This window comes from Ixodes scapularis, unplaced genomic scaffold, assembly GCF_016920785.2.
Source record: "Ixodes scapularis isolate PalLabHiFi unplaced genomic scaffold, ASM1692078v2 PGA_scaffold13__105_contigs__length_92229423, whole genome shotgun sequence".
Classification (NCBI taxonomy): domain Eukaryota; kingdom Metazoa; phylum Arthropoda; class Arachnida; order Ixodida; family Ixodidae; genus Ixodes; species Ixodes scapularis.
The window spans coordinates 50,612,093-50,626,076 of NW_024609839.1; the positions used below are offsets into that span (position 1 = coordinate 50,612,093).

General features: G+C 45.9%; 1 protein-coding gene across 1 annotated transcript; it reads right to left on the reverse strand.

The window, feature by feature from the left end:
- Positions 1–3,264: 3,264 nt before the first annotated feature.
- Positions 3,265–13,417, reverse strand: LOC120842310 (monocarboxylate transporter 2-like). Its single transcript, XM_040213372.1, has 4 exons — positions 13,234–13,417; positions 7,928–8,071; positions 6,102–7,148; positions 3,265–3,434 (listed from the first exon to the last, which is right to left on the reverse strand). Exons 1-4 carry the CDS (start codon positions 13,415–13,417, stop codon positions 3,265–3,267), a joined length of 1,545 nt encoding a protein of 514 aa, XP_040069306.1.
- Between the last annotated feature and the right edge of the window lie 567 nt (positions 13,418–13,984).

A 13,984-nucleotide genomic window follows, 5' to 3' on the forward strand; every position in this document is an offset into this window, starting at 1 on the left:
AGATTCTACTGCGTCCTTCTTCCCAGCATTAGCCTTTGTAGAAGCTCGTCCAAGCCCGCTTCACTGTCTCGGCATCTGGGGAAGTCAAGAGAAGGTCACAAATGGCGACTGCAATCTGGCGCGTGTGCAACGGCGCCTGTGTGCCGGTTTCGAGAACCGCGAGATAGCGTTACCGTGTCATGCTCATAATTGAAACAACGCGACAGACACAGACGAAGCCAGAAACTGGATGACACGAATGCTGACTAACTGACTGGTTTAATTTCCAGGAAAAAAAACAAAAAAAAACAAAAAAAAAACATACACGACCTTTTACTTGCGATGAGATTACGCCCGAGTCCATCTTGAGTAGAGGGTCGTGTATGCTTTTTTTTCTGGTTTCCTAAAACACGAACCAGCCAGTTGTTGTGCTGTTTAAAATCACGGGGAAATTAACGTCGCTTGCTTACCCACTTTCGCCGACAAATGAACCAATGCGACGTAGCTAGCCTTCATGCCTTTCGGTGTGCCACGATAACACACAAACAGACAAAAAAACCCACACACACAAAAAAGAAGAAAAATATGACTATGTTAAATACAGTTTACTAGGAGAATACATTTTACTCCGTTCCTTTGCATTAGGCACCGCGCCTAGAGCGGCAAAACCTCCTCTAGTGGTCTAGGCACTTCGCCGCATGCGTCGCGCTGTCCGCCCTGTCGCGCTTTCGCGGCCGCCGAGAGAACTAGGGCTGCCGCCCGCGCACCGAGATACCGGATTTGCCTAAAAAAGCAGAGACGGTTGCCTCCGCTGTCTTGGCTTTGCGCAGCTGGAACGGCTGGACCCGCGAGGCTTCGCGGGTCCAGCCGTTCCAGCTGCGCAAAGCGTGTCGGCGCCAAGGCCATTCAATTTTCACGAAGTAAGATGTAATGCCGGGCGTCCGCGAGAAAACCGGCCGACGGAGCTCTTTAATACCGAAAACGGGCGAAAATGGTCCCCATTTCCCCATTAGTAATTTCAGAAAATCATTATTAACTTTTGAATAATATACTAGTCGATGCTGAAACTTTGGCGTCTACGTTCTGACGGAGTTTGAGCTCTTCACAATGTCTCGTTTATTTTTACAGTGCGAAAATCCGGGTTAGGTTTTCTCGCCGACGCTCGGCATATGCCTTTTTTCACCATAACCTGGGACAGAATAAAGACTGTGACTCTGTGAGCCAATGAGACATTTTTATAGCCCTGCGCGGAAAATCATCCGCATCCGATCTCGTACCTGCATTCGAACCGCATCCGATTTTCAATCTGCACATTCATTTTACATCATGAAATCAAACATGAATAAAAATTTAAAGAAGCATCTGGATGGTATACCATAAGCTGTCATTTACCTTTGTGCAAAAAAAAAAAAAAAAAAAAAAAAGCTCTTTGTAGAGTACGGTGAAAGTAATTTTATCATATTCTGTTTTATCGCAGTTATAAAATAAGCAATCACCCTTCCAGAGACACTTCGCATCGCTGGAAATGTGATCGCAGTTATGAGATCGTCTTGGGAGTCCCTGACACTTACACTCTGTCCAAAGATGCCCCCAAAGGAAAGGAAAGTTCAATAATTATTTTCCTTTTTTGCTTTGTCAAACCCAGTTCAAGCAGGAGCATATTTTATGAACATGAAAATTAACAAAGGACAGACTAATAACATTTTGTCAATTTATTTAGGCCAAACAATAAAAAAAAAGAGTGAGGGGAAAGACGCTGACTCACTGCAGCCATGTACTCGAGTATATGTGGTAAGGCGCGAGTATACCACTAGGAAAATATCACAATATTCAATAATGGCAACAATCACAACAATGGCAATCTTTCTTGACGTAAAAAAATAATTTTCTTTCCTATTGTCACCTCTTATCTAAGAGAGTAGTTTGCTTCCGCAATACGTTCGATGGTCCATAAACGGTGCGGTCGCACAAGTTTATGGACTACCTCGGCTAAAATGTAGATCTGGACCCCCAGCTGTCCGTATCTGATCCGCAATCCGCCAAATCTGATTAATTTTTATCCGCATCCGCCAGTTTACTGCGGATATCCGCAGGTAATCCGCGGATATGCAGGGCTCTAACCATTTGTAAGAATCTTAAAATGCCACGCCGGAAGCTCACAACGTAAAATGGGAACGTACTGCACTCCTGTTCCCCTCCATGCTCTCGGGGCATCCACCAGGTGATACTGGGAAGACCAGTGAAAGAGTAAGAGAGAGGGAGAGAGCGAGAAAGAAAGAAATGCTGGTAGCTCTTCAATACCTGCTGGTAGAGTGGAGGTGTGGCAGTGGTCGTGATGACGTTTGAGAGGGAGGGGAAGGGAGAGTCGCAGGCCTGCTTTTCTCGGTGGTATTGCATTGGTACCAGGTGAGCTCACGCTGTGGCTTTGAAGCATGCTCTTCAGTGCGCGCCAGGACTCACCTCGCGGGTTGTGAGAGAATGTAGTAGCGCTCTGCTAAAACTGCCTTCTCTTTGAGCATACAAGTTTTCTCGACAACATTTCGCTCATTCAGCTTTTGTCTGGAGGTACTGATGAAGCGGCGAACATATTATCAGGGAGCCATTGTCCGGTGAGCCTATAGGGCAAACTTTAGGCGCGGTTAGCTTTTCTCTTGGGTCTCGATTTCACCTATAGTAAGTTACAGGTTAAGAAGGTAGCGGCAAGTGCCGCTCAAAGGGAATCATATATCCCTCCGCCACCTCCGCATCTAATAGCGTCCCATCGCTTCCGTGACGTCGCGGCCAACGCGCGAGGAGGGTCTTGCCTTTCTGTAGATATTTGCTTTATCGTTCGACTTTGACTTAGCATTGTGGAAGCCACGAGAGGGAGATTATAGAGTTTTCCCCCTCCGATGGAAACAAATACGACTTTCGGGGATCAGCTTCCCCCTCCGATCGACATAAAGGCTGCTTTCAGGCGCTCGGTTCCCCCTCCTATGAATACAAAGGTCGCTTTCTTAAAAAGTGGGGGTCGAAGACAAGTTGGTACCACTCTGTGGCCTTTATCTATCCATTGAAGCGGAACAGGGAGCGTTTCCAGTGAACTCTTCTTTCGACTGCGGAGGGATTTGCGACGGGCGCATCACGCTTGTGGCGGAGCTTCTCCTACCTTCTTGATTTGTAACCGACTTTATAGGAAATACACCTAGGTTGTCCTCTTGAATTATGTTCGTTTATTGATCTGTATAAGATAACGCTGATTTGTGAACTGCTCGAGTATGGTAAGGGTAAACTTGCGGTAACCTGTCAAGCCTGTGAATGATTCATCTGGCGCTGTTCGTTGACTAAATTACGGACGTTGCATACTTGTCTCTCTTTCCAATAGAGCCAGCACCATAAGATGACGTTGCAGGCTGACAATGTTCCGAGGAGCCAGAAGAGTCCCCGGTAATCTCCCAACGTGTCCCTGAAGTACCCTGAAGAGAAAACAAAACAAAATCAGATGTGCAAATAGTTGAACTTTGACAAAGTAGACAGTACATGGGATGCGAAAATACGTATTCATGTTTTATTTCGTACAGTAGATTCACAGCATATGCTTATACTGGGTAAATCCCAGAAACTTATCCAAACATTTTTTTCTGGGAACTACGGGCCGCACAGAAACAGGGTCATGGGACATATGTGCATATTTAGGGTGTCTCAATGTAATTCGTAGGGTGGTTTCCCTCTTTGTAGTGTCCGATCCTGATAGCATTCAAGGCGCATAAAAATGCAACAATAAATATATTGTGAGCCAAGACGACGCTGTAGCACCGGTCTAAGCAAAGGGCTTGCAGAGACGCTTTTTACAAAACTCCAAAGAAAAAAAAGAAAAAAGGAAAGATGCATTGAAAGAAATGACAAAAACTGACCGTCCTATTTTCGCACCCAGATTACTAAAACTTGAGTAATTACAGTCTAATTAAATATAAAAGATTGTTTGATACTCGCTCAGCATGAGCGTGATGCATTACAGACTCATTTAAAGAAAGCGCAGCGTTTCATGGCACCCTCCAGCAATAAGACCCCACTACACCCTTTTCAAACGGCAGTCTAGGTGCACCCCGTCAGAGCCAAACCTGACGCTCTATTGGTAGCAGTACGAGCTTCTCCCCACACCAGGAAAAGTGAACGTCTTCGAAAGAACAAAGCTAAATAGAAGAATTTATTCCAAGAACTTGGTTCTTTTGCGTCGCTTTTGATTCGCGAAGTCCAAGGTGCTTGATTAATGCGAGCTTGTTCTCCTATCACCGCCATTAGACCGGCAATATTGAAGCTTTTTAGACTGCCGCTAGACGGCTTCGACCTTTGAAAAAAAGTCGATTTGAATGCATCGCCGACGTTGGGGCCTCTAAAGTCACAGGATCCTGGGAAAGTAGCGCCAAGCTCCCCGTGTGGTCGCCATCTTGGTCCGTCAAATTAGCAATTTCTCCTTGACCCCTCCGTTCCTAATGAGCCGATCTAAATTCGCTGGTGACGGGTAGCTTTATGGAGACGTTTCTTATATACCGAGATTTTGCTTTCCACACACCGGCGAAACAAGCGTACATTTCCGTACCACCACCACATGCTGTGTCTGTGCTTGGAGGCAGTGAAAAATAATCTTACCGTTTTGAAATACGCAAGAACAACAATATAATTGTTACAGATCCGTGGAGATGGGTGTGATTGCTAAGTCGATTGCACACACTGTGCCGAAGACGCTTATATTGGTGAGGAACGCTTCCAATGCAATGCTCCATGGTGCTCTTGAAGCGACTGGTTTAGAACGACCATCTGAAAGCTTCGAAGATTTGAATGGACCGAGATGGTGATTTCCATGGCAACGTAGACAGTTTAGCCAATCGCCTTGCGAGGTTTTGGTGGTCTGTATGTTAGTATCTGTTTGTGTCCGGCTAGCAGGTAGGGAAGGCAATGGCGCTATTTTCCCAGGGTTATGACTTTAAGGGCTTCAATATGGTGACCACCCGTCCCGCGACTCGCGGGACTGTTCCGCATTGAGGGCTCGTGTCCCGCGTCCCGCAAGAAATTCCCAAATCTTGAAAATGTCCCGCATTTCACATTGTCGTAAAACTCACAACGCAGCTTATGGCGCTGCCGAACAACGGGCAACGGGGAACCGCGGAGGTCGCTGATAAATGTGTGGATCTCGATGGTATGTCATTTTCTTGGTGAGCACTGCGGGAAGCAACCGTCGTTCTTGCAGGAGACTCACGCACATGCGCCGTTGTGCCTCTCCCCTTGATGGCAAAATACTGCAAGCGCAAATGGCTCGCCAAAAGCTAAAAGTAAACTATTGTAATTAGTTGCAAATCCTACTGTATCATGCGAAAGGGTTGTTGTGGAAAGCTTTTTTTGTTTTCATTGAAGACGGCCACACAAGGCAAAAAAACCTGCAACTCACAACGATTAAAAAAAAACAACAAGGTTTTATTTTTGTGTAGGAGCATGTTAATATAAGAGTAAGTATCGACAGGAAACAAGCCGAAAAATATTTACTGTTTTTTTTTTTCCTTTTGATGCATTGGGGTCTGGTGCAGTCGATCTTTATGTTTTCAACTTAGATACTTTTAATAAAATATTTACGATTACAAATAAACAAAAATATATCACTGTGAGTGAAACTAATCTTAGTTTAATTGCCGCGTACAATTATCAGGTGTATAATACGCTTTCGGACAGCACAGGATTTCGGGGTGTGCGCGTTAGTGAATTTCCCTTAATACTTATTTCTTGAGTCGTGAAAATACCGTCCTCCTCTTCCTTCCCCCCCCCCCCCCCCCCCCCCCCCCCCCCGGTCAGGGTGTCCCGCATTCCACCGGCAGGAAGGTGGTCACCCTACCCTAGGCCTCAAGCTAGTAGAGATTGAAACCACAACAATAGATATTCATTTCAGAATAGATTTGGCGGAACATATGGCGAGTCGTACAGGGCAACAAGAACTATCCTTTGAAAGAACGAAGATGTCTGCGAGCTCCTTTTTGACTGTATCTCCTTGCCACTCCCCTCCCCATCATTGGCGGATAAGATTTCCGCGCGAGCATTCTTTTTCACGTGATAACAATGGCAACTACAAACAAGAAGTAAAAGACAGGACGTACCGATTATCACGGGGCGGGCCAGCATGGGAAGGCCAGCCAAGAAGGTCGCCGTCCCGTAGCAGACGCTGAATTTACCAGCATCCACCAGTTCCATCAGGAACACTGGTATAAGAACAATGGTGGCTCCATTGCACCAGCCCACGATCACGGACATAAAGACAATCGGGGTGTATGAGTGACAAAGAGGTACAAGATGCAGGGACGTGGCCGAGAGAAGGAAGTGCAGCGTCATCATGGAGCTTCTCCTTAAGAATCCTTTGTCCGTTATCCATCCTGATGCTAGTCTCGACACCATGTCCACTGCCGCACAGCACGTGATAAGGAGAACAGCGTTCCATCTCGAAATGTCCCGATCCATCGCAAAGTCCACGATGACCGTCAGGTAGGTGGTCATGCTAAAAATGATTTGGGAAAATGAGAGAACGATAATGTAAAACTTAAGGATGGCAAGGAACGACAACGATCCGATTATTCGATTTTGAAGATTTGACCCTGGAACTAGTCTGTGCAGTGTCCTCGAAACTTCATACATATTTTGCGCAGCGTGAAGTTGTGACTCCTCAAGTTTTATATTCTGTGCACCGAGTTGATGAGCTCCGAGTGTTTCTGTTGCTCTCGGAGAAAGACGAAAATTGGTTTCTTCATCTTTGGCGTTTATCTGGTCTTTGCTGGACGCCTCTGCAGATTTCGGCATAAGTCCTGCTGAGAGTTCTGCAACGCACAAACTGCAGTTTTCAAGGTCGTCTTCTTGCAGTGACCTGGTTTTATGAGGATCATCCTGAGCTTTCCCGTCACAAGTAGAAATAGACACCGCCCGAGAACCTCGTTGTAGTAGAGCACCGGCTGAAGCGTTGAGCATCAAAGCACCACACAACAAGAAACCTCCTCTTAGGCCGTATCTGTTGAAGAAGAACTGTACCATAGGTGGGAAGACGAGACCTCCAATCGTAAATCCCGCACTGCTGATTCCAGAGGCGACTGCTTTGTGATTACTGAAGTTTTGGTTGATGACCGTGTGGGTAAGCGATATAAACGCGATGCTGATACCTGCAACAAAGCAAGAATGCAGTTACAAAGTGACATTTAATGTTGACCGGGACTTTCATTCCTACAAAGGAAAAGAAAAATCCAACTAGCACGAAGCTATGTAGGTTTTTCGAAGTATTTTCTGTGCCCGTCAAGACATTGCTGCCGTTGTTTTGGCAGCTCCTTGATTTATTTTGGCATAGAAAGAGCTGGGGTGCGTGACTCTAGTCGGGTGAATATGTACGTGCGGTTTAGTTATCATCGGCTGTCGTCCTTCGCCAAAATGTTCACACAACTCCTCTCCATCATAACATTTGTTCCCATGCGGTGCTTGCATGCGTCAAATACGTAATTATGAGCGCGGAAAATTCAATAATTACGTTAACGTCGTCCACAAGTTTTATCCACTTGTACAGCGGTTCCTTATGAACGAAGTCCCGGTCAACCTTCAAGGACCATGATGAAGATCCTACAGCTTGAGACATGTGATGCATGCACGGAGCGATATGTGACAAGCGGCTACCACAATAAATAATTTTTGACAAAAAACAATTCAGTGCCTAGAATGCACCATACAACTCCATAGTCTTGACAAGAAACAAAGTCAAGGTTTCGATCTATTCTTGCTCGTCAGGTGCCGATTGATGGACAATTTTTGACGTGGTCAATCGAAATCAAGGACTGACGATCCCTGTAAGTTTCGAAATTTTACTTTTTTTTTTGCTCATGCTTTTTCGGGCGGACACGAAGTTTTGTAGTTAATAGTTTAATTTTGAGTTTAGGTTGGACACGGTACATACCTTGCGAGATTCCATAGCACACGATAAGATAGGGTATGCCATTGGCGAAGTAGCAGAGCGAAACACAGATGGAGCTGGCCACAGATCCCGCCAATGTCAGCTTCCATACGCTGATGTGTCGTGCAAGGACTCCCACTGCAGGCGCTGCATTTTACGACGAAGGATTGCTTGCACTTACAGTATAGTATAATACAAGGAATCATCGTCTTCCATCGCACATCCCGGTCACGAACAAAGTCGAGTTTCCTTGATGGCGGTGTTGTCAAGGTTTGCCACACATTCCAAGATCAAAATAGATTAAAATTGTGTTTTCTTTTTTAAGGACGTAATGTAAAGATTGATGTTATTGATCGGCGATGAACCTTTAGCAATCTAGACGTGTGGCGACTGACCGTTTCACATCCATAACATACACCGATAACTCATTCAATCCATAGCATACACCCATAACTCATGCAATCACGCGAGTGCGTTCGTTGATATACTAGGCCTCACCTACTGATCTCTATTGTAGTAGGCTGGATCGCGGATCGTCGGTGGCACCACCGGCGGCCATTACTTGACGCCAGGCAATACACGCATGTCTATGCGAGCCACACACAAAAGTAGGCATATTGAAGCTTGTACGTGGTGCTCGAAGGCGAGTATTTTATGATGTGCCGCGATCATTATATCGGGCGTTTGGAGATCGAATTGGTATTTGTCAAGCGTTCGAACGCCCATTAAAAAATCAAACATGTCGGAGCACCCACGGCTGAGCTGCCAAGCTTTCTCTCGTAGTGAAGTAAACAAAGGAACTTGCCGTCAATACGACCGTGCTCGGGGAAGCCCAGAAGTCGATGAATATCAAAGAAGTTTGATGTTGACAGCGGCTTTCCGGGAGTGAGCGAATTCCGTATAGCAAAGCCTCAAGCTTGTCTTCTGCTAAAGCCAGCTCATCGAAATCGCCACCGACCCTGCGGTTACTCTAGACATCTCTTGTCGCATTGAGCTGCCCTACATTTTTCGCCCAGCGGAGTCACTATTAAGTCTTGGTCACAAAACATTTATTTAAAAAAAACTGTGAGAGCTGTAAGTTTTAATGTTTGTGCACAAAGCTATTTGAAAGGCTTTACGAAAAGCAGCAAAAAAGTTTCAGTGCCGACAACAGCTTAGAAACTAGGGAAACGGCACTTTTTATCGTTTCTCCCATAGAGTCCCATACATTGGCTGGTGTCAAATAATGGCTGTCTGTGAGGCCACTGAACCCCAGCAAGACAAGCCTTGATCCTCGATACAGCTATAGAGTTATTATAATGTACGCTAGGTTCAACTGCTGCTAGTATGCTGACGCAAATTGAATTCGCAGACAGCAACCAGTTGAAACTTGACTTCCGGTATGGGAAAAAGTCAGTGCAGTTTCTCCCTGCGCTCGATCAGAAGAGCAATATCCCGAATAATTCAAACGTATATAGTAGCTTGGAACATTTCTCAGTCAGGCAGACGAAATAATGGGTCAGTTACGGCGTTTTTCTTTTAATTTCATTGCATTAAGAACAGTGCTAAAGCGGCTTCGTACGTGTACTTTTGTGCGCTGTCGGACACTGTTAGCACGAACACGACGTCGGTGCTTTTCAGCATGAGGGATATTCGCGACTCCAGCAAAACGGACGCCACCAAGCGGGAAAACCGGGAACCAGCCGGACCAGGTCACTCCGCGCCCCTCCGCGTCTCTGGTGGCTTTCGCGGACACGTGTTGTCGGCGCGGTGGCGAACCATGTAATTTGACAAAAGTCCGAAACTTTTTTAAGTTTGCCTGAGTGTTCATTAGTGCGGTGAAGCCTCAGTAGATTGTTTCCTTCCATCACGTGTTCGAAAGCCCGTTTACTCCACAACACACGGTCGCGTGCTTTCGATTTCTTGGATGGGGAGGAATCACGGAGAAACGTTTTGATTTCTTGTCTTTCTTGAATCACATTCAAAGTGACGACTGCTTGGTAACTGATAAGTGGTTTCTTCGTAAGGATGTAGAAAAGTCGACTGAGGACGAGAAACGAGGTGTTTCACTGGAAAGAACACCAATGTCGCAGTCAAGTGAATGGGGAGGTTCGATAGCTGCTTTTCTTGAGTTTGGTTGTGTTCGGTTAACTTCAAGTTTGAGCCACCGACGCCGCTCGGTGCGTTGGCTATTAATCTTGCTACTTTTCGCCGAAAAAGCCTCTGTACCAAACTGGAAGAGTTAGGCTGATTTCGCATTTACTTGATTCAGTAAAACCTGCTCGCTGCAAATGATGAATAAGGGAAATCATCTGTTTTAAAAATTTGGGGGACGAGTCTCGCAACGTTAGAAGCTGTCACGGCATTTTGATCTATCGCGCCTCCAATATTTATATTATACCCCCGTCGAAGCCAGCAGCAATATACGTCTACATTGCTCAGGTTGACCGGCAACAAAAAATACTCATTTTCTCCGTTCAGGATTCGAAGCAAAGTTCAATGCAGAGAGGTTCTGCGTGAATCTCTGATGAAGACTCTCTTCAGTTTGTCTCCGTGCTGCCGGCTAAAACCATTTGGTTAAGTTTGATTAGTATCTTTTTGTCTGTCAAATATACTTTTATTCAGCAGTTCACCTAATAGCTAGTCAATTAAGCTCATATTTCAACCCGAAGAATATACTAACATCGCTTTAGTGGGACCCATAGTACATAATATAATACATAACCCGCTCATCAAAATGACTTCTCGATTGCTACTAAAACCTGAATTGAAATACCAGTATCAGCTGCTTAGTGGGGCGCAAGCGGGTTAACATGGTTTTTGACTAAAGAAGCGCTTGCTTAATTTTCGTAATTTTCCTGAAGCCTGTGTTGTTGACCGAGCAGACGACTGGAGCTGTTTCTTAAACGCGGATACGCACAAAAGCTCGATTTCGCGGATAGATAAGTCGCATGGTCGAGGCATGCGAGTTAGCTGAAAATTACTCTCGGTGGAACAATCCTGTAGTCATCACCGCTTTCCTTAGCTGATCAAAACTGATTAGAGTCTATTACCGTCTCTCTGGAGCCCATAGTTTCGGTTTTGAACGAAATCTCCGAAACGAAAGTTGGACATGCAAAGAACCAAAAACACCGGGAAAGCAAAACTATGCTTTGCAAGTTTATGTTCACCGGCTACACTTCACCGTCTCATTTCAAATACCTATAAAATTGGGCATTAAACAAAAGAAAATCTGTTAAATTGAACGCGCCACCTGTTCAGGCGGCCCGGCCGAGCCGACGCGACCTGGACTCAGCCGCCATATTTGTTTGGTGGTGGTGCCCCCTATAGGTCGCTGGAGTCGCGAATACGTCCCAAACGAACGAAGGACATCTGGAAACCAAGAGAGACGACAAAACAGTAACACCGGATCAGTAGCTACCCGTGCATGTACGATCAAAACAAATTGAAAGCCACGTAATATATTCCGATTGTAAATAAGTAGGTACTGCTTTATTCTTTCTGCTCTGTGCGAAAATGCTTGTTCTACGTTCAAAATATCACCCGCTCGCTCGAAATCTTTGAGAACAAGTGCCCGATAGTACTTGCCCGGCAGAGAAAACAATACAAAGAGACACGTTTCATAACCCACGTATTTTATTATTTACGCTTTGAATGTTTTTAACCGCTCGTAAAGATGCAAGATGGGGTCCTTTTCACATAGGAACAAGTGTATTAGCAATATAAGCGTCACCGGAATGCTGCCGAACCTTGAACCCATTCTATATTCCTTAAAATGGTTTGTTTTTACCCACCTGCTGCATGCATGTCTGGGACTGAAATGTAGCGAAGTTAAACATCGTTCACTGACAAAGAAAAATGCGCTAACTAAAGCAATTTACACGTTTACAATGTTAATCGAGGTACACACTATTCGATATACAACCCAAATAATCAAAGTGTTCCACATTATTTTTCGGCGAAGAAACAGCATGACAAAGACGACAAAAGAATAACACACTTAAAACGTAGGGACGATGGACACTTCTTTCAAAACGAACGCGCGTTTTCCTATAGGAGTGCACGGGAGAAACGCTAAAGTAGACTGGTTGCTGTCTGCTTCAATTTGTGTCACAGAAGTCGCATAGACACTAGCGCCAGTTGAACCTCCAGCGTACATTCTATTAGTTCTATGGATCCAGCCTACTGCAATATAGGCCAGTGGTCTCACCGTACGAACAAATACATTTGCTGATACACTTTCCGGATTACCACGTGACTGAATCTACGGCCTGTTGATGACCATCAAATAGGTGTGGGGGAATAGCGGTTCGAATCGAATAGCACTGCGTCATTCATAGCCTTCACAGTGCTGGGGAAACCAACGACTTTGCAGTGCTGAAGCTAAGAATGACGCTGCGCTATTAACCGCCATTCGCCCACTCCTACCATCAAACGTTGGTTTTGAATCGAGACGTTATACACTTTCCGCGTCCGTCCCGCGCGTCATAGCGGTTGTCTGCCATCGGGAGCTTCTGCGCGTTAACTGCGGTGCCATTCCTCGCTTTGTTTTATTTGTAGCAGCTCTTTATCTATACTTCATTTCAGCTTAGGTCCGAGCTTGGCCGATGTTATGCGCCGAAGGGCCAATCAAACAGCAAAAGACGCACAACGTCATGGCGTGCTCTCTGCAGTTGATAGGACCAGCCGGTATTCGCCGCCTCTCTGTGCGTGCTTATCCGCCGGCTAGTCTTATCAAGCGCAGAGAGCACGCCATGACGCTGCGCTTTTTGGGCTGTTTGATTGGTCCTTCGCCTCATAACATTGGCCGCGCTCGGACTGAAGCTGAAACGAAGTATACGACCTCTGCGTCGTTTTTATACTACTTCCGGACGCAGCCTTCGCTACGAGTTGATTGGACCAATGAAACAACCTCCAAAGTGCAAGTCACTGAGACTTCCTTCCATGTACGTGATTGGTTCAGCGATGATAGAACACGTACAGACACGGGACGAAGACCATGTTGTCCCGCTTTTGAAGCTGTTTAATTGACACGATTAGCTCGTAGCGTCGGCTGCGTCTGGACTTAACTAGCGCTTATCGCCGAGGCGAAAACTGCCGAGTCACCGGGTAGTGAATGCCTGCGCGGCGGCTGATAATCCACCGAAGGAAGCTATTTTTCATGCTCACAGAGCGTCCTGCAGCCCAATGAGATAAGAATGGCGGGCGCAGAAAGCGACTATTAAAATGCTCTATCAGCTTGACCAGTTTGTCGTCGATGCATGGACAAGTTACTGGAATGGTTCACGAGATATCTCGTTGCACTGTGCGCGTGATAGAAATTCACGTACCTGTGAACGTGTAGAAAACTCCGGTCAGACTGAGGGGCCACGCCGCTTGTCCCCTGGTGACGTGAAACTCCTGCAGGACACCCACGTAGACGACTGCCATTGAACGGAGCATGGCGAAGCCGAAAAGGTTCATCCAGCAACATGCCGCAGCGACCAGCCATCGATTGCAAACCGAGGAGCCCATTGGAATGCGGTCGCACCATTCACATCGCAAAGGTATATGGAAGGATAAGTGTGTCTTGTAAACAATTCTCGCGCAGGGGCCCAATGGGTAGGCCGCATTGATATTCGATTTGGGACAAGTGCCATTAGAAGACGTCGGCTTATCTCGGACTTGCTTTCCGGCAAGGTTGGCCCTGATATAGCGTATCTTTTTGTTGTTCTGGGTGACGGCCTTGAGGATCAGAAAATTGCACTATCGCGTTGTGTTGTTTAGAAACACGGGGAACATATCTGTCGTCGCCCACTCACGCCACTCTCCTCTATGGTTGTTGCGGTGCCACAAAGAGAGTCTCCCTGGACAAAGAAAAAGTCTGGATATGCCAGATCCCTGGAATGACCATAATCGCCAGTCCCAGTGTAGTCAAAATTAGTGGTAAATGACGTTTTGTTGGCCCTATGACAACAACTCCTTTGGCAAGATAGACTTTAGTGGAAATAACATTTGGTGAAAATGAGCTTTAAGCTGCCTTCTGGCCATATACCATTTCTGAAAAGCAGAGAGCATGGCATCCAAGTATATGCAAGATTT